At 35.4% G+C, this 26446-nt stretch overlaps 1 protein-coding gene across 1 annotated transcript; it reads right to left on the bottom strand.

Annotated features, from left to right (window-relative positions):
* Nucleotides 1-24670: 24670 nt before the first annotated feature.
* Nucleotides 24671-25636, bottom strand: LOC145681863 (uncharacterized). The gene has a single exon (XM_081753489.1). The coding sequence runs from the start codon at nt 25634-25636 to the stop codon at nt 24671-24673; it is 966 nt and encodes a 321-aa protein (XP_081609615.1).
* Between the last annotated feature and the right edge of the window lie 810 nt (nt 25637-26446).

Genomic DNA, 26446 nt, shown 5'->3' with positions numbered 1-26446 from the left:
GCAATTTTAGGAGACCACTTACATTCTATGGTCCAGATGTTGTTCCCGGACAATGACGCCATCTTCCAGGATGATAATGCACCCATTCACACAGCTGGCGTTGTTGCAGCGTGGTTTGAGGAACATCGAGATGAAATTCAACACCTCCCCTGGCCCGCCCAATCCCCAGATCTCAACATAATTGAACATCTGTGGTCCGTGTTGAAAACACGACTCCGGCGACGATTTCCACCTCCATCCTCTCTCACAGAACTGGCCGATGCCCTGCACGAGGAATGGTGTAAAATTCCATTTGCTACCATTCACGACCTCTATGCCTCCATCCCACTTCGCATCAAGGCTGTTCTGAAGGAGAAAGGTGGCCCGACACCATATTAATCTGGTAAGTTGCAATTTCGTTCAGGTGTTTCCATTTTTCCGATCACCATCTGTAGATGTACCCCAAAATTATTATTAAATTTTAAACTTTAAATATTCACATAGCGTATATATATATAATATGGTTAGAACCCCTAATACGAGAAAAGGCCCCTAAACTGAGACTCCTGCCTATCTTGTGAAGCAAGAGCTGCAATATAGTGAAAGCGAGCTAAAAACAAAAGGAAATAGCCCACCACATCACCAGAACTCACGTGAGCTCGTTATGTGGAGAGTTGTTAGTATAGTAGAGGCTGGAACAAATTGCGCCCCTATAAAGGTTTCTTAACGTGCACACATCAGGCGCTGAAAATGGAGAAGATATTGATATTCATTCTATCTTTACTTTATTTCATACGTATAGTGAACATACGTATAGCACCATATAATGAGTTACCGATTTTCTTCCACTTACATTTGAGATGGTATTAATCATTTGTTTATGGGTCGAATGTCTTATTATGAGACACTTAAGAGGTTCAGTATATGAGACCGGTCTCATAATGTGACCCGTATATTAAATTTGGGTCTTATATTAGGAGCTCATTTGTATCGAAATTTCTGTATTCACAAAGTAGTCTCTTAGACTTAATCCTGTATATAGAGCGAGTGATTTCGTTGGCATTGTACTGTCATTTTTGGACACATTTCTTCTCATTTGGTACATATTTGAACATTAAAAGAAGTGATCAAACATTGTTGCAGTTTATGCGCACGAAAAGTGTAAAATTTTACAACGCGTGTATTCTAAAATGAAAAAAGTTAGTTACATTAACAGTGTAACGTTTTATATTTTTGTGCCATCACAGGATTTGACTTAAAGACAGTGCTGAATGGTGAACTAATAGAAAATTTCTTTTAATATTACACAAAAAGCTGGTGTCTCTTATTAGGTACCCCTCATAAAAATGGCAGTGTAGTAACTTTGGTCACATTTTTTAATATAATTCTTTATTTTTATATTTTAGTGTATTCCAATAGTTCGTATCGTAAATTAGACATTCCACAGAATATATTAAAATAACAATAGTGCTTGTTTATACTATAATTAACCAGTATATAGCATCTTAACTTTTAGGGTCTCATATTCGGGGTTCTTACCTGTATAGTGTGTGTATAAAATTAAATATTTGAGTTTAATGTGCCACGATTATGCCCGTTATTCTAAGGAAAACAAGGTAATGAATGATGATGGAAGAATTAGCGGAATGGGGAAGTGGGAGGAGAGTTCCCCGAGAAAACTCACTGACAGGAACGTTGTCCACCACAAACTTACTTGGTCAGGATCGAACCAGAGATCTCACGAACCAGAACTAAGCGCTCTGCAATTGAGCTGAAGTGACAGATATATATATATATATATATATATATATATATATATATATATATATATATATACAGGTGTATATATTATATTGAACTGTACAATCAGTGGCAAAAATTCTTTCCGTTTGGAAAAAAATATTTTGGGAATAACGATGGTATTGCTGGAACGTACATAAAATTACTTTGTTTCTTAAATTAACTTTTAATACTGTATTTAAATCGACCTTCTGTTTTGAAGCTATTTACGTAACTAATTTTATGAACCGGAAAGAAATATGTTGTCGCTGACAGCACAAAATGACATAGCTGTGGGGAATTCTGATGCGGAGTTTACTGGAAAATATTGTGAAACGAATTTTTATAATTCTGAAAGATATGCGCGTTGAAAGTAACTGTTTATTTAGTTATATACTCGATATCATGGGCGTCGAGCCCCCTGGCTCATGAAAATGTATACCGTACATTAAAAAAAGCAACCACGTATATTAAATATACTAAAATACCAGACGTAATATCAACCAGAGAGATGCCCCACCTAGAGAATTTTCTTCGGGCGCTCATGCTTGATATTGTAAAGAGCATACACTCGTAAACTAGCAGATTCCATCGACTTTGTCCTGTCGTAACACTGAGGCTTACTTTTAACCCTATTTTAATGCATGATTCTTTTTTTATTTTCTGTCAAAAAGTAGTTTTGCAAATGGAAACAAAGATGAGGAACCGACGCACTGGTACGGTTAATATTGCCATCTATGCGGAAACTATTAATTACAACATTCCCAATCTCGTTCAACGTGCATTAGTAACTACATACCGTTATGTAGGAAAGCACTGATCATTTACCACTATGACCCATATCTGTTCCACTATGTATTGTAAAGTTAATATGACCTGTGTATTTCTATCCTATAACATGTGACATTTCAGATTACAAGAAATCGCTTATTTAAGAAGAAAGTTCTCGATTTACAGAATTCTTTCTGGAATTGTAGTCTCGGATTCAATGTTCGGTGTCAGAAATATCTTTCCAAATGCTGTCGGGCGATCCTATATATGTGAAGAGACATAGATAACTTTACGTAAGAATGCATGATTTTATTTTCTGTGAAAAAAAAAATAGTTTCGTAAGAGAAAAGAAAAATGAGTAACGGAAGAACCGGTAAGTTTAAAGTGTCATCTAAGAGGAAACTGTGGAATTACAACTTGCTTCGAACGTTGTCTATCTCGTTCAACATGCATTAATAACTACATACCGTTATCTAGGAAAGCACAGATCTTTTCCACTATGACCCATATCTGTCACACTATGCATTGTAGGGGTAACAGTGTTAACTATAAATACGAAAATTATAATGAGTAAAACAAAATGTTGCTAAATTGGACAAGAAAGTTTTATTTTCGTTCTATTGTTCTTATTTACTGCAATTTTGACATGAAATGTGCCACATACATGTCTTTGCCGATTATACACATCCTAAGATTATAAGAGATACCGAGCGAATTCGTTACCAAATTATATTCCTACAAAAACATATTTATATACATGCGACAATAATTTTGGAAATGAGTGTACATTCAAATGCTAGTCAAACAACAGAGATGTAGTTGGGTGATAAGTTACGAGTTGTGTGATTGGACAGTTGAAGAGATTGGGCTTGCCCGCAGGTGTGGAAGAGGAATCCTGTTCTCTCCTTGAAATGTTCTACAAAATTCTCCAGTGAAGACATATACTCCGAGGCTAGGTGTGTGCAATTGTGTAAATAATTTTGTACTCTTAGTGTTATCCCAGTCCTGTGTACAAAATTGAAACTATCATGTTAACAATCAAGTGTTGAAAAGGCATTCCAAGTCACAGCAATTAACTGCTGAATAACATTATGGTGTATTGCAAAAATTGTTGCAATTGATAAAAGGCCAGCAACTGAAGCATGTTGCTTTAAATAAAGATGGAGCCTAATTTGGGGTACCATGCTTGATTGTATGACTCACTGTTGCCAACCTCGGAAAACAAAATTATCGATTTTCATTTTTAAAATTATCGTATATTACAAAAAAAATATAATATATTCATTATGAACGTGATAATTCTAGAAACAAGTAAAATATTACTAATTATAGCAATTAAATTTAATAAATTTACCTGGTAATCTTCAGTTTCAAACTCCAAATCGGTGTTTACAAATCTGGCTTGCATACAGATGCAATCAATAACATTTACATTTTTGTACAAAAACGCTAGGGAAGTCCTTCTGTAGCCTACTTGCAACAAAATTATCTTTTCCTATCATTAGGTTGCACCCATCCCATCGAATGTGAAGCCTACTACATTTTCAAGTGGGATATTACTATTTGTTAAAGCAAGTCAAAATATCTGTATACTCATCGATTATTAAACTGAATTTTGGTTTACCAGGTCCACACACCGATTCTAGCCTTTTTGTTGTTTCTTTTTTATCTAAAGGCGCTCACACTCACGTGCGCGAATAATAGAGCCTTCTATCCGACATGAACAACAACAATATTCCCGCCTCCAGGTAAAAGTAATTTATATTTAAAGAATGAATGCAGGGTTACCATGTGGCAATTTTCAAATCGTTATTGATGTATTTTAGCGAGAATGACTGTTAAAAACCTCAGTGTGTGTGTGTGTTTTTCAATTCTTTAATGCACACCTACAATTTATTTGCACATTCAAAACTGAAAAAAAATTGTGCGTTCTAAAATTATCGTATGTTCACCTATTATCGTGTAAGTTCGCAAGGACATTATCGTGTATCGTATTAAGGGTTAAATTATCGTATATCACGATAAATTATCGTATGGTTGGCAACCGTGGATGACTCAAATGAATTTGACAAGTGGTTCAAAAACAATACGACAAAAGTTAACGTTGTATCAATGCACAGTGTACAAAAAAAAAACTTTATGCATGAAGACGTAAAGATTATTCTGAACAGTAACTCAAGTTAAGGACGATGGTCGAGAGTCAATTGTTAGTATTTCTTGTTCTGTTGATATTCCTATATCTAAACTTTCTGACGTTCATAAGCGAGAAAATAAAGCATTTATCTTTTTCTGGTATTCCTGTTTAAACCAGATCAAAATTAGTTAATGAAAATAAAGTTATGTTTAGCAAAAGTAAACCCAGATGGATGGTTTGATTTTTTTTTTTTTTTACGATTCTGTTCACATACACAAAAAATGGTTTTATTTAACGCAAAACACGCGTTCTTATTACATTACACTAAACCATAAGATCCCCGCAGAACTTTCACAATTATTTTTTATATGGCAAAATTGGGATATCTTCATTTGTTTATCAACAACCGGTTAAGTGGAACTCGAGGTATAGACATAAGAGGATCTTAGTAAGAAGAAAGTGTGGAGTACGTCAATTCAGCAGAACGTAAAGAAATTATGCTTGAGAACTTAAATCCGGCAATCAAGCATGCGCGCCGACTATGTGGGTGCTCCTAGATTCCAGCACCCACACAAATAATCTTGTTGGTGCACCACATCCACAAGATTTTTAGTTTGGGCCCGAGTTTGAACCCGTATCTCTTGCGTTTAAGTCAGCCGTGTTACCGACTGAGCTAGGGCAGCCCCAATTTATCCTTATAGTAAGATTTTAACTAAAAATAAATCAATCATATATATCGAGACTTCCCTGAAAATATATAGGCTAACACATCCCGCCATTGATATGCACCCACATACATTTTGGGAAGTCGTCGCCGTTACATTAAGTTGAAGTTTCCTGTACGTCATAAGGAAAAAGCGGTATTTATACCACAAGATAATTCAAAATATCATGCTCAAGACTATAATGAAGATTTTCTAGCTAGTCTGTTCAATTTAAATTGCAAGCACCACAAACAGTCCCGATTTAAACGTTTTGAATCTTGTCTTTTTGAATTCCATACATTTTTGCAACATAAATTTGACGTACGTTATGAAAACGCTTTTAACGATTTAGAGAAACTCTTGATAATGTTTTCCTGAAATTGCATACAAATATGGAAGATGGTTGAAGGACCAATCTTGGTTGAAGGAGGACATTCCTATAATTTTTCGTATATTAGTAAGGCCAAGTGTTGTCGCGACGCACGATTACTAGTTAATCTAGTGTATTCAGAAAAGGGCCTGGGCAAAGGTAAGTTCTACATCAGTTGAACTTCACTTATACACTAAGACTTGCTCAGTAAGCCTTAAGCGATGTAAATGTATCCCATAACTTCAGAGAAAAATGCATTTCAAATTTATACCATGTTTCCGGAGGGAGAAAGTCATATTTTACCAGGAAACATTAAGAATACCAGAAAACACGTACGAGTTTTCACCTGAATCCGCATGTGCCTTTGTGTTATTAAGGGGTACGTTGCAATACTTAGAATAGTTATCTTTGACAGATGTTTCACATACTGCACAGGTAGTGGTGTTATTCTAATTTTTTTAACAACTGGTTGTACAAGATAGACAAAAGCAACATTTTCACTGGATACTACAAGTGACAAGTAGGGATCTGCATAGCATCCTAATACAAGGTGGTGTGATGAAATTAGGTAGCATTCCGAATATCTTGGAAACCAATTATCCAAGATAGATGGTTGTGAAAAAGCATTGGAAAGATCTTAATCCAGCAATTGATTGACGATTGTTGATAATGGTAATTCGCTTCCAAGATAGAGAACCTCCACTCAAGATAAAGATCCGTATGCCTTTCAAACATAAAGAGCGCTCACTACTTTACTCATATGATCCCAATTCTCATTCTTGATATTTGAGCATTTGAGATTTTAAAAAAATAAACGATTATATCTTGTTCTCAGAGAACATATGTTTAATCCTGTAGCTGTAAGAATTTCTGAAAACAAACTAACATTTACTGTTCATGATATAACTGGATACAATTTACTGTTATGTCTGGGTATAACAAACGATTCTGCAAAGGCAAAATATTTTAACAACCGGTTCTGGCGAACCGGTGCTAATCGGCTGGATAGAACCACTGTGCACAGGTGCTACTTTTTATTCGATGACAAATAAAGATTATTTAGTATATGAAGAGTTTCTTTAGAATTCATTACATTCACGACACAACTGAAAAATATAGTTTTAAAGGAGTAAAAATTTTGTTCACAAAAATAATTTTTAATGAAGAAAAATTATGTTTACCAGTGTTGATGGTAACAAAAATATTACTATATTATACATTTGCTAACTTGGATAATTTGACTTTTTGTGTGTATATTAGACATTTGCTAACTTGGATAGTTTGATTTCATATTTACTAGACATGTAAGTACATAGGCAATAAACAAATGTAAGATGTTGGTAGTTGTTTTTGGTTGGTAGCTCACAGTGCGATGTAAAAGCAGTACGGCAGCTCAGGAGCTTCGTAAGTTTAGCGACCACTGTTCTAGAAGCACTCTGTGCCATTTTATTGCTAGCTTACAAATTACTTCTTTTGATTTCTATATTAAATTGATGGAGAATAAGATTATAAAAATCTTCTACTTAAAAATAAAATAACAAAAAAGAAATAAAGAAAACTCGATTGCTTTTTAAAGTGCACAGTATCACAAGTTTACGGAGAATCATTTACAGCATTTAATTTCCCTTTTTGTCGCGATCCGCCACAACAACAAAGCAAATTAGCAACACACACCAAGAACAGTCAACAGCAGAAATATATGCAGACAAGCCAAACGAAGTTTTCTGTTTGAAGTCCTTTGAATTCGCCAGAAGCAAGCAATTATTAAAACCTCAAAGAGCAAAGCACGAAAAAAAAAGTATTATCTCGGATAAAATCCTACAATGTTATTAGTGTAAAACAAAAAAGATGTTCAAAGATGAGACAAGCTGTATATTAATTAGATAGATCACATTCAGCTGAACAACATGATATATGAATGGGTGTAAATGAGAGAATTTCTTTTGTAGGCCTAAAAATTGATGTACCACAACCACGCCATCTACTGAGATAAAACTGAATTATATACTTATTAAACTTTTCATTACGATGCTCGCAAAAGCAATAATAAAATATAGTCAACTACAGATGGTGATCAGAAAAATGGAAACACCTGTAGTTGGCAACACGTCAGATGTATTGGTTGGCAGTGGTGTCGTGGCACCCGCAGTGCCGGACCGCTGGTGGTGGTGTGTTAGGTCGGTCTCCATACTACGTTAGGCGCAGTGGAACAGCAGTGTCCAGTGGCTGCAGCAGACGGAGGTAGTATAAAATGGGAGACTTCTCAGATTTTCAAAGAGGGCAAATTGTTGGTGCGCGATTATGTGAAGTGAGTGTGACGGCAGTGGCTACTGTGTTAGGTGTGTCGCGTGGGACAGTGTCGAAGGTGATGACGGCCTACACAACACACGGGGAAACCACATCGGGGAAGCGGAACAGTGGGTGGAAAAAAATCATGAGTGACAGGTCACGCCGGGTATTAAAGCGCATTGTCACGCAGAACCATTGTGCCACTGCGGAGCAAGTGACGGAGGAACTCAATCACCACCTCCCCCACCCTGTTTCGACAATCACAGTCCGCCGCGAATTACATGACATGAACTTACGGGGTCGTGTTGCAAGGGCCAAACCGCTCCTCAGGGACCATAACGCTTTCACACGCCGCAAATGGTGCCGCGACCATGCAACTTGGACCGTTGAGGACTGGAAACGTGTGATATGGTCGAATGAGTCATCCTTTACCCTATTCCCAACCACGGGCCGTGTTTATTTGTGGAGAACGCCCAAAGAAGCTTATGATCTGCAGTATCTCCGCCCAACTCTGAAACATGGCGGCGGCTCGGTGATGCTGTGGGCCGCCATATCATATTTTTCATTGGGTCCTGTGGTCACACTTAGCGGACGAATCACTGCCAACGATTATGTCGCAATTTTAGGAGACCACTTGCATCCTATGGTCCGGATGTTGTTCCCGGACAATGACGCCATCTTCCAGGATGATAATGCACCCATTCACACAGCTGGCGTTGTTGCAGCGTGGTTTGAGGAACATCGAGATGAAGTTCAACACCTCCCCTGGCCCGCTCAATCCCCAGATCTCAACATAATTGAACATCTGTGGTCCGTCTTGAAAACACGACTCCGGCGACGATTTCCACCTCCATCCTCTCTCACAGAACTGGCAGATGGCCTGCACGACGAATGGTGTTAAATTCCACTTGCTACCATTCACGACCTCTATGCCTCCATCCCACTTCGCATCAAGGCTGTTCTGAAGGCGAAAGGTGGCCCGACACCATATTAATCTGGTGGGTTGCAATTTCGTTCAGGTGTTTCCATTTTTCCGATCACCATCTGTAGATGTACCCCAAAATTATTATTAAATTTTAAACTTTAAATATTCACATAGCGTATATATATATATATATAATATGGTTAGAACCCAAATACGAGAAAAGGCCCCTAAACTGAGACCCCTGCCTATCTTGTGAAGCAAGAGCTGCAATATAGTGAAAGTGAGCTAAAAACAAAAGGAAATAGACCACCACAGCACCAGAACTCACGTGAGCTCGTTATGTGGAGAGTTGTTAGTATAGTAGAGGCTGGAAGAAATTGCGCTCCTACAACTGTTTCTTAACGTGCACACATCTGAAAATGGTGCTGAAAATGGAGAAGGTATATTGATATTCATTCTATCTTTACTTTCTTTTATACCAATGAATATGCGTATTGCACCATGTAATGAGTTACCGATTTTCTTCCACTTACATTTGAGATGGTATTAATCATTTGTTTATGGGTCGAATGTCTTGTTATGAGACACTTAACGGGCTCAGTATATGAGACCGGTCTCATAATGTGACCCGTATATTAAATTTGGGTCTTATATTAGGAGCTGATTTGTATCGAAATTTCTGTATTCACAAAGTAGTCTCTTAGACTTAATCCTGTACATAGAGCCAGTGATTTCGTTAGCATTGTCCTGTCATTTTCGACATTTCTTCTCATTTGGTACATATTTGTACATTAAAAGAAGTGATCAAAAATTGTTGCAATGAATGCGCACAAAAAGTGTAAAATTTTACAGTGCGTATATTCTAAAATGGAAAAAGTGAGTTAGATTGAAAATGTAACGTTTTATATTTTTGTGCCATCACAGGATTTGACTTAAAGACAATGTTGAATGATCAACTAATAGAAAATTTCTTTTAATATTACACAAAAAGCTGGTGTCTCTTATTAGATACTCCTCATAAAAATGGCAGTGTGGCAACTTTGGTCACATTTTTCAATATAATTTTTTATTGTTATATTTTAGTGTATTCCCATAGTTCGTATCGTAAATTAGACACTCCACAGAATATATTAAAGTAACAACATTGCTTGTTTATACTATAATTAACCAGTATATAGCACCTTAACTTTTAAGGTCTCATATTCGGGGTTCTGTCCCTATACATATATATACATATATATATATATATAGTGTGTGAAACAAATTAAATATTTGTGTTTAATGTACCGCGATTATGCCAGTTATTCTAAGAAAAACGAGGTAACGAACGATGATGGAAGAATTAGCAGAATGGGGAAGTAGGAGGAGAGTTCCCCGAGAAAACTCACTGACACGAACGTTGTCCACCACAAACTTACTTGGCCAGAATAGAACCAGAGATCTCATGCACCAGAACTAAGCGCTCTGCAATTGAGCTGAAGTGACAGATATATATGATATTGAAGTGTACAATCAGGGACAAAAGTTCTTTCCGTTTGGTAAAATTTATTTTGGGAATAACGATGGTATTGCTGGAACGTACATAAAATTACTTTGTATCTTAAATTCACTTTTAATACTGTACTTATATCGACCTTCTATTTTGAAGCTATTTACGTAACTAATTTCCTGAACCGGAAAGAAATTTTGTCGCTTCTCTCTTGTGACTGCACAAAATGACATAGCTAGGGTGAATTCTGATGCGGAGTTTTCGGGAAAATATTGTGAAACGAATTTTTATAATTCTGAAAGATATGTGCTATGTTGAAAGTAACTGTTTATTTAGTTATGTACTCGATATCATGGGCGTCGAGCCCCCTGGCTCATGAAAATGTATACCGTACATAAAAAAAGCAACCACGTATATTAAATATATTAAAATACCAGACGTAATATCAACCAGAGAGATGCCCCACCTAGAGAATTTTCTTCGGGCGCTCATGCTCGATATTGTAAAGAGCATACACTCGTAAACTAGCAGATTCCATCGACTTTGTTCTGTCGTAACACTGAGGCTTACTTTTAACCCTATTTTAATGCATGATTCTTTTTTTTATTTTCTGTCAAAAAGTAGTTTTGCAAATGGAAAAAATGATGAGGAACGGACGCACTGGTACGGTTAATATTGCCATCTATGCGGAAACTGTTAATTACAACATTCCCAATCTCGTTCAACGTGCATTAGTAACTACATACCGTTATGTAGGAAAGCACTGATCATTTACCACTATGACCCATATCTGTTCCACTATGTATTGTAAAGTTAATATGACCTGTGTATTTCTATCCTATAACATGTGACATTTCAGATTACAAGAAATCGCTTATTTAAGAAGAAAGTTCTCGATTTACAGAATTCTTTCTGAAATTGTAGTCTCGGAGTCAATGTTCGGTGTCAGAAATATCTTTCCAAATGCTGTCGGGCGATCCTATATATGTGAAGAGACATAGAAAACTTTACATAAGAATGCATGATTTTATTTTCTGTAAAAAAAAATAGTTTCGTAAGAGAAAAGAAAAATGAGTAACGGAAGAACCGGTAAGTTTAAAGTGTCATCTAAGAGGAAACTGTGGAATTACAACTAGCTTCGAACGTTCTCTATCTCGTTCAACATGCATTAGTAACTACATACCGTTATCTAGAAAAGCACAGATCTTTTCCACTATGACTTATATCTGTCACACTATGCATTGTAGGGGTAACAGTGGTAACTATAAATACGAAAATTATAATGAGTAAAACAAAATGTTGCTAAATTGGACAAGAAAGTTTTATTTTCGTTCTATTGTTCTTATTTACTGCAATTTTGACATGAAATGTGCCACATACATGTCTTTGCCGATTATACACATCCTAAGATTATAAGAGATACCGAGCGAATTCGTTACCAAATTATATTCCTACAAAAACATATTTATATACATGCGACAATAATTTTGGAAATGAGTGTACATTCAAATGCTAGTCAAACAACAGAGATGTAGTTGGGTGATAAGTTACGAGTTGTGTGATTGGACAGTTGAAGAGATTGGGCTTGCCCGCAGGTGTGGAAGAGGAATCCTGTTCTCTCCTTGAAACGTTCTACAAAATTCTCCAGTGAAGACATATACTCCGAGGCTAGGTGTGTGCAATTATGTAAATAATTTTGTACTCTTAGTGTTATCCCAGTCCTGTGTACAAAATTGAAACTATCATGTTAACAATCAAGTGTTGAAAAGGCATTCCAAGTCACAGCAATTAACTGCTGAATAACATTATGGTGTATTGTAAAAAATGTTGCAATTGATAAAAGGCCAGCAACTGAAGCACGGTGCTTTAAATAAAGATGGAGCCTAATTTGGGGTACCTTTGCTTGATTGTATGACTCACTGTTGCCAACCTCGGAAAACAAAATTATCGATTTTCATTTTTAAAATTATCGTATATTACAAAAAAATATAATATATTCATTATGAACGTGATAATTCTAGAAACAAGTAAAATATTACTAATTATAGCAATAAAATATAATAAATTTACCTGGTAATCTTCAGTTTCGAACTCCAAATCGGTGTTTACAAATCTGGCTTGCATACAGATGCAATCAATAACATTTACATTTTTGTACAAAAACGCTAGGGAAGTCCTTCTGTAGCCTACTTGCAACAAAATTATCTTTTCCTATCATTAGGTTGCACCCATCCCATCGAATGTGAAGCCTACTACATTTTCAAGTGGGATATTACTATTTGTTAAAGCAAGTCAAAATATCTGTATACTCATCGATTATTAAACTGAATTTTGGTTTACCAGGTCCACACACCGATTCTAGCCTTTTTGTTGTTTCTTTTTTATCTAAAGGCGCTCACACTCACGTGCGCGAATAATAGAGCCTTCTATCCGACATGAACAACAACAATATTCCCGCCTCCAGGTAAAAGTAATTTATATTTAAAGAATGAATGCAGGGTTACCATGTGGCAATTTTCAAATCGTTATTGATGTATTTTAGCGAGAATGACTGTTAAAAACCTCAGTGTGTGTGTGTGTTTTTCAATTCTTTAATGCACACCTACAATTTATTTGCACATTCAAAACTGAAAAAAAATTGTGCGTTCTAAAATTATCGTATGTTCACCTATTATCGTGTAAGTTCGCAAGGACATTATCGTGTATCGTATTAAGGGTTAAATTATCGTATATCACGATAAATTATCGTATGGTTGGCAACCGTGGATGACTCAAATGAATTTGACAAGTGGTTCAAAAACAATACGACAAAAGTTAACGTTGTGTCAATGCACAGTGTACAAAAAGAAAAAAAAAACTTTATGCATGAAGACGTAAGGATTATTCTGAACAGTAACTCAAGTTAAGGACGATGGTCGAGAGTCAATTGTTAGTATTTCTTGTTCTGTTGATATTCCTATATCTAAACTTTCTGACGTTCATAAGCGAGAAAATAAAGCATTTATCTTTTTCTGGTATTCCTGTTTAAACCAGATCAAAATAAGTTAATGAAAATAAAGTTATGTTTAGCAAAAGTAAACCCAGATGGATGGTTTGATTTTTTTTTTTTTTTTTTACGATTCTGTTCACATACACAAAAAATGGTTTTATCTAACGCAAAACACGCGTTCTTATTACATTACACTAAACCATAAGATCCCCGCAGAACTTTCACAATTATTTTTTATATGGCAAAATTGGGATATCTCCATTTGTTTATCAACAACCGGTTAAGTGAAACTCGAGGTATAGACATAAGGGGATCTTAGTAAGAAGAAAGTGTGGAGTACGTCAATTCAGCAGAACGTAAAGAAATTATGCTTGAGAACTTAAATCCGGCAATCAAGCATGCGCGCCGACTATGTGGGTGCTCCTAGATTCCAGCACCCACACAAATAATCTTGTTGGTGCACCACATCCACAAGATTTTTAGTTTGGGCCCGAGTTTGAACCCGTTTCTCTTGCGTTTAAGTCAGCCGTGTTACCGACTGAGCTAGGGCAGCCCCAATTTATCCTTATAGTAAGATTTTAACTAAAAAATAAATCAATCATATATATCGAGACTTCCCTGAAAATATATAGGCTAACACATCCCGCCATTGATATGCACCCACATACATTTTGGGAAGTCGTCGCCGTTACAATCAAGTTGAAGTTTCCTGTACGTCATAAGGAAAAAGTGGTATTTATACCACAAGATAATTCAAAATATCATGCTCAAGACTATAATGAAGATTTTCTAGCTAGTCTATTCAATTTAAATTGCAAGCACCACAAACAGTCCCAATTTAAACGTTTTGAATCTTGTCTTTTTGAATTCCATACATTTTTGCAACATAAATTTGACGTACTAATTTAAGGTTTTGAAAACGCTTTTAACGATTTAGAGAAACTCTTGATAATGTTTTCCTGAAATTGCATACAAATATGGAAGATGGTTGAAGGACCAATCTTGGTTGAAGGAGGACATTCCTATAATTTTTCGTATATTAGTAAGGCCAAGTTTTGTCGCAACGCACGATTACTAGATACTTTTTAGTGTATTCAGAAAAGGGCCTGGGCAAAGGTAAGTTCTACATCAGTTGAACTTCACTCATACACTGAGACTTGCTCAGTAAGCCTTAAGCGATGTAAATATATCCCATAATTTCAGAGAAAAATGCATTTCAAATTTATACCATGTTTCCGTAGGGAGAAAGTCATATTTTACAAGGAAACATGAAGAATACCAGAAAACACGTGCGAGTTTTCACCTGAATCCGCATGTGCCTTTGTGTTATTAAGGGGTACGTTGCAATACTTAGAATAGTTATCTTTGACAGATGTTTCACATACTGCACAGGTAGTGGTGTTATTCTAATTTTTTTAACAACTGGTTGTACAAGATAGACAAAAGCAACATTTTCACTGGATACTACAAGTGACAAGTAGGGATCTGCATAGCATCCTAATACAAGGTGGTGTGATGAAATTAGGTAGCATTCCGAATATCTTGGAAACCAATTATCCAAGATAGATGGTTGTGAAAAAGCATTGGAAAGATCTTAATCCAGCAATTGATTGACGATTGTTGATAATGGTAATTCGCTTCCAAGATAGAGAACCTCCACTCAAGATAAAGATCCGTATGCCTTTTAAACATAAAGAGCGCTCACCACTTTACTCATATGATCCCAATTCTCATTCTTGATATTTGAGCATTTGAGATTTAAAAAAATAAAGGATTATATCTTGTTCTCAGAGATCATATGTTTAACCCTGTAGCTGTAAGAATTTCTGAAAACAAACTAATATTTACTGTTCATGATATAACTGGATACAATTTACTGTTATGCCTGGGTATAACAAACGGTTCTGCAAAGGCAAAATATTTTAACAACCGGTGCTAATCGGCTGAATAGAACCACTGTGCACAGGTGTTACTTTTTATTCGATGATAAATAAAGATTATTTAGTATATGAAGAGTTTTTTTTAGAATTCATTACATTCACGACACAACTGAAAAATATAGTTTTAAAGGAGTAAAAATTTTGTTCACAAAAATAATTTTTAATGAAGAAAAATTATGTTTACCAGTGTTGATGGTAACAAAAATAGGTGTAAAAATCATAAAGATGTCGTTACTCTCGTATCAAAGACCACAGAAAATGACAGTAGTTCAGAGCCATCAATCGTATATTGTATGATTCATCAACAGTTTTTGTGTTGAAAATGCTTGAATATGTCAGAAATTCTAAAGCCAGTCATGTCTGTTGTTAATATTATCAGATCACGTACGCTCAATCATAGTCGATTCTGTGAGTTTATTGAGGAGGTCGGAGAAAATTACTTACCATGTTATACTGCAGTACGCTGACTTAACTGCAGAAAAGTACTAACGCGATTTTTTTTGAGTTCCGAACAATAATAGAATTTTTCTTCAATAAAAAGAATCGTCTTCTGTCTGAGTTCCACAACAATGAGTGGTTATGAAAGTTAGCATGTTATACAGATTTAACTAAACACATGAATAACCTTAATTTTAAAGTTACAAGGAGAAAACCAGTTGCTGTCTGATTTATACACTCACATTAAGCCCTTTAGGCAAAACAAGTTTTGTTTCAATCTCAATTGAAGAAAAAAAAATATTTCAACTATTTCAATACATGCCAAAGATTCAATCAGCAAACTGAGACTCTATTTCCGTTAGATCTTGTAATTGAAGTTTTGAGTCTTGTTTTTTTAAATTTTGATACAGCTGCAAACGACATAAAGATATTTTAAAATTCTTTTAACGCGACATAGAAACCCTAGCCCCAGAATATAAAATGATAATGTTGATTTGGAATGTAGCGACATTTTAAAAGAAAAAATACGTAAATTCATCATTGCTAAAAGTTAATAATACCACCATTTCACGATTTGGTTCCAAATTGGAGATGCAAACCCTCAACAATTTTTATTTCTTTTTTGAATGATGGTTTCGTGCGTATGTCTCATACAATGTGGCAAATATACCTTATGCAGAGCAGCGCAAGAACTTTTATATTTTCTGAAATACGTGACATAGTTTTCAAACCCACTAGATTTACTATGTCATTACCGTAAAACTTTTCCGAATTTTGTTTTATCTACAGCTTTCCCTGTTTATAAAGCTGTATTATGTTACAAATTGATAAATCTACATGTAAAAATATTTTGCAATAACAACTTAGAAGTATTAGTAATTGTTAGTAGATTATTAAACAAAAAATACATTATTGAGACGGAAATGACGTAAATGTGGCACTGAATACTAATGGCAATTATAAGAATACATTGGACAAAATGCAGTGATACATAATGTAATAATATAGTACTCTTATATCAGGGGTTAGTGCAGAAATGGTGTAACCCACAAATAAACTTAGGAGCTATTTTTAAATTTGTTCAATTCATTATAGTATTTACATACCCAAACATTTTTGTACTTTTCTCAGGTATCAGCAAGCAGTACAGTGTTTAGGTATAAAAATACTATAATGAAGTGACAAAAATACAAAAAAAAAAAAAAAAAATAGTAGGAAATTTTTTGTTACACCATTCTGTATTAAGTACCTACTAATACAGTTGTGAATAATGACACACTAGTGAATGATAATACACACAACAATACAAAACATAAACGAAGATTCATAGGCAACGTGTGTACGTAATGACATCTGCCTGAGAGGAGCACTAAAATGCATCTACTGTATTTCTTCAGAACATTTACACTGATGATTCTCGGAGAAATCAAAGTGGAGTACACATTGTTTCTGTTTCAGTGTACCGTCAAGGAATGTAACGAAATTTCACATGACGGTAATGACCATTATGGTAGTAACGTTTCTTCATATTACAAACATTTCTAGAAAATATTAGATAGGTGGCAGACCGCGACGAATAAAGGAAGAAACTGATTTTAAAGGTTTACAAAACAGACGCTAAATGTCTCAGTTATACGTCTATTTTTATAGCATAGATCTCTGTCACGGTGGTGACTATGAAAAAAACACAATTCATTTGTAGACAAAAGCTGCAATAAAATATTTCAGACTGCCGTGTGTCTGATCCCATGTACCTACAACGCATGCAAAGATGCAAGACACGTTGCGCATTTCTTTTGGATGCAATGTTACCAAACCAAAGACATTTAAGAACAAAACGGTAACTAGTAATGGTAGTGACAGTAAAACCTCGGGACAACACTTTTGCAACAAAAATATCATCTTAAATGAAGAGAAAAGAAATGTGCAATTATCATTTGTATAAATGGGCTCATGTTCTCTAAACACGTAAAGAAACAAACTTTTACACATATAAGTACTATAGAATACAATATAGTGCTCGTAGTGTATGTACATTTTTACACAAGTGTCGTCAAGAACATGTGTACACAACAAGTGTGGTAAAAATAATATAACTCCTGATGACAATATATTTAAGGAGTAGGTTACATTGTGTTGCTAGTTAACATGGAACTGAAAGATTTTACAACCGATTTGAACATTTCTGTTGTTTTATTCATTACAAACATATGGTGAATCAATATTTTAGTTGTAGTTACAAATGACTACTTTATTAGTTGAAGCAGAAGAAAGTTGACACGAGCTGGAATCGAACCCTGGACTTTTTGCACGTGAGTCGCAGACGCTCTTCACTCTGCCATGCCACCACTTGATAACTTTACGCGTCGTACGATATATGCGGCAAGTCAAAAGCTACAAGAAACTTTTGCTTCTCTATTTTTGGTTATTGCGCTGTCCCAGTTTGTAATATTAACATTTTAAATTTGCATTACTACCTCGCGAAAAATGGGTCCGAAGTTCATTTACCAAAGTCTGCTTTCTCCTTGTCAAACGAATATATCACACATTTCTAGTCATCAGAGATCAAATGGCGTGTTCGCGACAGTTGATAAATCATGACAATCCTCTCTTAGTAGTTTTGGCCGAGCAAACCGATCCAATATGTCCGTCCATGCCATTTAATTAGAGGTGGACTGGGATTGTCGATACGGGCTGTAAGAGGTTCTGATTGAGTTCTTTGCCCCTTGGACTGTGGTCGCACTATAGTTCTGTGTAATAAGCCACTTTAATGCTGGAAGGGACCTGTCACTGAATGTTTTCTTCCGACCACTGTTCCTCTTTGCTGATGTAGTTTTGCCCTGAGTTTTGTAAGCTGTCATCACTTTCGATACTGTTCCTCGTAATACACCAAATGCACTTGCTATCTTCCTCACTATTGTCCCATAATCGAGTGCCAACTATTGACCCTCTTTACAAATTTAAGCTCGCCCATTTTACACTATTAAGCGTAAAAGTGAATGGGAGCGTGGGAGGACGCCCTTACACCACTTCCAAAAATATCTATGGCGTCCCCACTTCCTAAAAAATTACAATGGGCAAAGAAAAGCATTGGAGACAGCATGACGTCACGAGTCTCCCTACCTTTTCAGATTCACTTTTACCCCTGGCTATTATCGTCTGTTCACTTCACTTCAAATTGCCGTTCTACTGCTTCATAAGTAGTACGGAGTTAGCCCTAACACACCACTATCATGAGTCCAACGCTGCGGTAGCGGCCTAACTGTTGTCATCTCAGGTATTTTATATACTTTTAATTTTGGGCATTTCCATTAAATTTGTACCTGTATACTAGCTGGAATATCCGTTTTTCGCAGGGGAAAAATAAGTGTATGGGTATGTTTGAACTTCCTTCTTCCTTAAGGTCCGCAATTTCAATGAAGCTGTGATGATAATATTACATAATGTACTTCTATCACTAATTTAAAACACTCCACTATCATATAATACGAACTTCAATTGAAGTGACATGATAGAAGATACCTTGAGGTACATGTTATGTTCCAGAAGTTATTTCAAACGAGCTAGTCGTTTTAAGGACCTCAAAACCTATTTATTGTCAGTATTCGCGTTCATTTTGGATTCTTTATTTTTCATCCCTTCTCATCTACCATACCGATGTGGGTTGAACGTGGACTTAAACAGCACTGGAAGTGTCACTATTAGTCTCAGCGACCAGGAAAACTATGGAGATATTTCAAATAAGTTGCAGGAGATATTTCAAATTTCTACTATTGATATTGTTTGCTTATGAGGGTATTTGCTTCAGTAACGTACCCATGCTAATTTCCAGGTGTGTGTTCTTATCAGTGATGCCACTTCGCCCTAAACGGTTGTTAAAATTTCTCATGTTCCTGGTGCTGATTGCTAAAATCGTTTTTCAATCTCTAAATCCAGTACTCATTTTCCAGTCCTGTGATTGAGAATGTAGTATATATATTCTTTTCAACTTTTAGAGACATTTAAGATACACTTTAAACAACTTTGTACAGCAACTCACCAAATGTGATTCTGTCGAAGTGTGGATGGAGTTCATTTCTGAATCATGCGTTAATTTTCTGTCAGAATTGCAAATTTTCGTTGTGCTGTCACAGACCGATACCTGATTATCTTCTGATGTTGTTGTGTAAGAGCAATCATAAATAAATGCTACGGCATTTCGGTGGTAAAATAAAATATCTCATTTAGTTGGCGAATAATGTTGAATGTAATCACGAAATTGCAAGGCTTCGAACAGAAAACGTCATTCCTGTTAATATAGTACCTAGTGCGCGTGCCAAGTGCGAGGGCAGTTGGGTGAAATCACTAGTGAGAGAATTCTGGCACGGTGAACATGATTGTGAGCGTACAATCTCCTTGCGATTACGAGGTACGCACAGTTTCTATGTGCTAAGAAAATGTCGATGTCAGAGATAACACCAGCAAGTGTGTGAAATGTATAGATTAGATGTCACGATTGAAGATATGAACAGCAGATGGTGCAGATGATACACAACAAGCTTCACAAATGTGTTTGACGAACACCATATATGCCGGCCGTCCATGGTTACGGTTGCCTGCTCCATGATACTATGATTCAGCGAGCCTCCCAAGTTGAGTACACGATGAGCTCCAAAACAACTGACAGCATCTAGCATTCACTTTGACATTCCAGCTGAATTACCACTAAGAAGGAGACTGGTTTCTCGACCACATCGTCAGTGGGAAAGAAACATGGATATCGCACGTGCGCTCACTCGGCACCTCAAACCACACTTCCATTTGTACCTCCACCTGAAGCGACGTACGGTTCGTCAGCGCAACTGAGATGTAGCTGATTGTGACATTCTGTTTCCAGTTCTTAGCGGCAGAATTCTTTTACATAGGCGGTGCCGCGTTACGATAAATGTTTCAACACGGATAGTGCGTACATTGAAAAGTAACTTACCTATCATTAACATCTTTTTACAGTCTATCGCAATTTACTTTCTGATTGCACCTCGTATTCCATGATCGTTTTCATAATTACGATCATAGTAGCTGACAATTAGGTCATATTCACGAATTAGTCACTAACATGGAGGCTCAGTGATAGTGTTCATCACTGGTGCGAAGGGTCCCTAGTTCGATACCAGGTTATGTGATAAACAATATCGTATCTACTGATATTTTCGGGTTTCCTCTTTGCCACATTCTCATTCCACCAGTGTTTCACAATCATTCACTTTCATTAATCGTCATTTATTTTATTTGATTTACACGTCAAAATCATTGAATGACGTATAACTACATATTTTTCTTAAGTTTATAGAAAAGCTCAAGATTATTGATTGTGAAATATTCCATTCGTTTGATTTGGGACATTGATATGCATTTATTTTCAGCCATAATGAATATGCAACGAAATAATAGGCTCACTATATATATACTTCTTCTCTTTATACGTATAGTATATATAGTGCATCAATTCATGAAAGAAGAGATCCATTATTCTAACATAATTTGTTTTATATGAATTTTCCATTCTAAACACACACACACACAAAATAGAAATTCTACAAACACAATAGCTACCCAATACACGTCATGTTCAGTGAAGTACATATATTTCTTTTCTCTAGAATGGGTGTATTTGTTTTATTTGACGGATTAAGTCGTGATGAAGTATGTTGTTTGCATGCAAATAAAAGTGATAGCTTAACAAACAACGCCTATCAAGACTATTTGAATACATTCAAAACTTATGTCGCTATATTTAGGTACGCATATTGAAAACTTTGAGTGAAGTTCAAATTATGACTAACATTTTATGCAGAAAACTTATATTCAGAATCGGATATTGTTTCTTTAAAAGCTTTTAACAGATTAAATTTAAAGTTGAAGGCAAATGTGTGTGTCCTTGCGTTAATCTGGTCAAAAAAGAAAGCTAGAGAAAGATTAAATGGTGTATAGTGATGATGTTTATGTAGGGGTGATATGTTTATGTATTTTATTTACAAATTATACATATTACATTTAAAGTTAATGAACTGTATGATTAAACCCATTTTATTGATTTATTTAGATATTATGAAGGAACGAGAAATAAGATTTGACGAATATTTTAGATGTTACTTGCTTTAATTTTTATTTAAAGGTACATGTGTTAATATGATAAATATAACATGTTTTGTTTATATGTTAATATATTGATATAATATTTAAATATTAGTACAATGAATTATTTATTTTAACATTTTTTTGTAGTAATTGTTGTTTGCTGCTAGCTAAACCACATGTTGTTTGCTAATTATTATATTTTGTTTTTGATTACACATAAACTGAGTAACACTTTAAAACATTGTTAAGAACATGTAAATTTTGTATATTAATGAATATGAGTGTTTTTTTAAAACCTATGAATAAATATGCTTTTCTGAAACTATGAATGAATATGTTTGCCTAGTTGCACTTCACAACACGTTGTCGAATGCACAGACACAACTTGAATAGCACACTGAAGGCACTGTTGCCAGCCAATGCAAACACAACTCACTAAAACTCACCAGAAAAACTCACTAGAAGAATCACAAAGAATTCACTAAACCACTAAACTATATACAAAAAATGAAACTAATATGAATAAAAATAATGCACATATGCAAGCTTATCCATCCTCCCCCTCCTTGATTGGACACAATCAATTAATATTTTAGGGGTAAAGGAATTAGCTTAGCAACACTACGCCGAAAAATGCCACTTTTACACTTTACAGTTGCTACTTGCACTAAATTATTATTGCTTGGATGAACTTTTTTAATTACACCTAACTTCCACATTTGAGGAGGAACATTGTTTTTTTTTAACAATACGACCATGCCCGGTTGTAGATTAGGCTGAGCTGACTTCCATTTTTTTTTTTTTGTTGTAATTGGTTGAGGTAATTTTTTGACCAACGTTTTTAAATATGTTGCTTTATTTGTTGAATCTGTTGCCATCTTTCTAATTTGTTGATAGGTACGTTTAGTAGATTTGGTTCCGGAAGGCTGAGAAGTGTAGCTCCCATTAAAAAATGTTTTGGACTGAGATACATTGGATTTGTAGGATTGTTGGAAATGGCTGTTAATGGTTTTGAATTTAGAATGGCTTTAATTTGAATAAGTAACGTGTTTAACTTTTTGTATGTTAGACTTGCTGTTCCTGTTACACGCCGTAGGTGGTACTTTATGGATTTTATTGAACTTTTTCATGATTTCATGTGAGGAGATTTGGCAGGAATGAATTTTCATTTTAAACCTTTTTGAGCTGAGTATTTTAGGATGTTTTTTTTGTTAGACTTGGATTTAAAAAATTGTTGCAATTTTTGATTGGCGCCAACAAAGTTTGAACCATTGTCGCTACAGATAGATAAGCATTTTCCTTGCCTAGCAATAAATTTTTTTAATGCTGCGATGAAGGCTTGAGAACTTAAGTTTGAAACTATTTTTATGTGAACTGCTTTAGTGGCTAAACAGATGAACAACGCTGCATAGATTTTCATTTGAATTTTGCTGCGAATTGTGGGCTTGACATAAAAGAATTCTGCATAGTCCACTCCCACGTGTACAAATGGTCTTGCTTCATTTACTCTTTTTTTGGGTAAGTGTCCCATTAACTGTGATGAACTTGTTGATTTTTACTTGAAACAAACCAAACAATTGTGTACTATTGCCTTGACCATCTTTTTAGCTTTTGGAATTTAATATTTGGTACGCAAAGATGCAATAAGAAGCTGTGGTCCTGCATGAAGCAACTTTTTATGTTTTTTTTTGACTATTAGGTGGGTGAAATGATGTTTTGCAGGTAAGATGAATTGATGCTTGTTGTCGTACTCTAAGTTTGAATGTTCCAATCTTCCTTTTACTTTTAGCATTCCTTCCGTGTTTAGAAATGGAAAAAGATCCTTGATTGGGCTCTTTGTTGAAACTTTCATTTGTTGCTGCAAGTTCAATATTTTTTGATGATAGGTAGTATGTTGTACTATTTTGATACATCTGTGTAACGCTAAACGAAGTTCCGAAGCGTCAAGACTATTGGTTTTTCTTTTTAATTTTTTGGAGAGACAATTATGTTTGAATTGCAAACAATATGCTATTACTCTTAACATTTTGTTTAACGATGAATATCTTTTCATAAAGCTTGTTTCATGAACTGCCATCAAACTTATTATGACTTTTTTCTCTTTTGGAATATTAGATGGCTTATTTTGTTCTTGGCATGGCCATTCCGCTGTGTGAAGAAACTCTGGACCATGCCACCACTTTTGAGACTGAATAAGAGTGTTGGGATTTGTTTTTCGATTAACTATGTCTGCCGCATTTTTTTTACTTGGCACGTGATGCTATTGATTGATTGATGTGATTCTTTGAATTTGAGCCACCCTGTTGGATACAAATGTCTTCCAACGATTGGGAGGTGATTTGATCCAAGACAAAACTATTGTCGAGTCTGTTCACAGGTGTATACCACTGACCTTTATATTTAATATGGATAGTGTTTTGTTTATTAGCTTTGAAAGTAACAGTGTTCCACATAATTTCAATCTAGGCAAAGTTTGTTTCTTCAGTGGTGTAACCTTTGACTTTGAACAAAGTAAATTGACTTCAATGTTTCCTTGATCGTTTGTAGCCCTGATGTACACTACTGCTCCAAAATTTTCTTCACTTGCATCGCAAAAACCATGTAATTGTATTTCCTTAACGTTTTCCGAAGACATTACGTTTCTTGTAATTTGTATTTTTGCCATCGCAGGTAACCAAGACATTAATTGATTTCACTCAACTTGTAGGACTGTGTCTAATGGGTTATTCCAATCCATCCCTGTTTTTTACAACTTCTGTAAGAAATTTTTGTATTTGATAACAATTGGAGAGATTAGACCTAATGGATCGAAGATAGATGACACTATGCTGACGACTTGTCTTTTTGTTATTGCAACATTACCTTCTGGTGCAGTTCCGTGTTTACAAATTTTGTTTGAAATTATAAGTTTGTCTGTTAATGGAATCCATGCTATTCCTAAAGTCTTAACACCGTCTTGCTGACCAAGTATGATTGGCTGTTGTTTTTCCCTGAAGTCTTCAGGAACTCCTTGAAGTACTTCTTTTTTGTTAGAACTCCATTTACAAAGCTTGAAACCTGCTCTGCTTAAAATATTAATAAGATCCTTCTGTAGTTTTAAGGCCTTTGACACGTTTGGTACTGATTTTAACACATCATCAATGTAGAAATTGTGTTTTATTACTTTTGCTGCTTTTGGAAATTCCTTGGAATTTTCCTCCGCTATTTGCTTCAGACATCTTGTTGCCAAGAAGGACGCTGACGAAGTCCCGTACGTTACTGTTTGTAACTCATACGACTGGATCGGTTTTTCTACTGAATTTTTCCAAAGGATGCGTTGTAAACACTTGTCCTCATCATGAATTAATATTTGGCGATACATTTTCTCTAAGTCTGCTGTAAATGCAACTGGATACAACCGAAACCTTAAAATAATGGAGTACAAGTCATCTTGAACAATTGGCCCAACTTGAAGAATGTTATTTAATGATTTGCTATTAGACGTTTTTGCACTTGCATCAAAAACCACTCTTAATTTAGTTGTTGTACTGTCCATCTTGAATACAGGATGATGTGGAAGATAACAACTGCTGCTGCTGTTCACGTCTTTTTCTGTAACTTTTTGCATGTGACCCAAACTTAAATACTCATCCATGAAGGCGGCATATTGTTTATGAAACTCAGGATTTTGTAGCAATCTTTTTTCAAGCTGCTTAAATCTTTGTAGTGCCATGTTGTAAGACTCTCCTAAAACAGCATTCTCTTCCTTCTTTGGTAATTTGACAATAAATCTTCCGTCTCTATTTCTGGTTGTATTTTGTAAAAAATGCTTCTTACAATTTTCTTCTTTTGGCGTGTAAATCTTAGTCTGAAGATCTTTGAGTTTCCAAAATTTTTTTAATTGTGTATCCAAGTCTGTCTCCATCTGAGCAAAACATGAAATTACCGACTGGTTGGCTTTTTTGGGTATTGAAGGCATATTTCCGACGACAACGTATTCTAGCTTCGTTTTCTGCAAAACTGGATAATGTCCTTTCCTAGTCTTCTGGCCTGGCTCAAGGAGACTGTAGAATAACCCCGCACCTATAAGCATGTCTACTGACGACGAGCGATGAAAATTTGGATCGGCTAAGCAAATATCCTTTGGCAAGTTCCAATTACTGTAATCAATATCCTTAGAAGGTATGCAACCTGTAATGTTTGGCAATACTAAACAATCGACCACTGCATTAAAATCACATGTTCTTGAATAAATATGAACTTCAACACTGTACTGAGCTTTGGAGGTTACAGAATTGATACCTCTAATGGGAACATGATTTTTCGTTTTCTTGAGACCTAATCTATGAACTAAAGCTTTGCTTACAAAATTCGATTGAGACGCTGCATTTAATAACACTCTGCATTGTTGAAAACGACCTTTAGTGTCTGTTACGTTAACTAACGCTGTTGCTAATAAGACTTGCTGACCATAATTAATCTTAAATGAGCAATAAGAGTCCTGTGGTTGAACTTTAACCTGGTTCTGTTTCTTAACTTTAGG

This window comes from Thermobia domestica, chromosome 1, assembly GCF_964235325.1.
Source record: "Thermobia domestica chromosome 1, izTheDome1.hap1.1, whole genome shotgun sequence".
Lineage (NCBI taxonomy): Eukaryota > Metazoa > Arthropoda > Insecta > Zygentoma > Lepismatidae > Thermobia > Thermobia domestica.
Note: the sequence above shows the minus strand (reverse complement) of the source record. Positions and strands in the feature narration are given on the sequence as shown.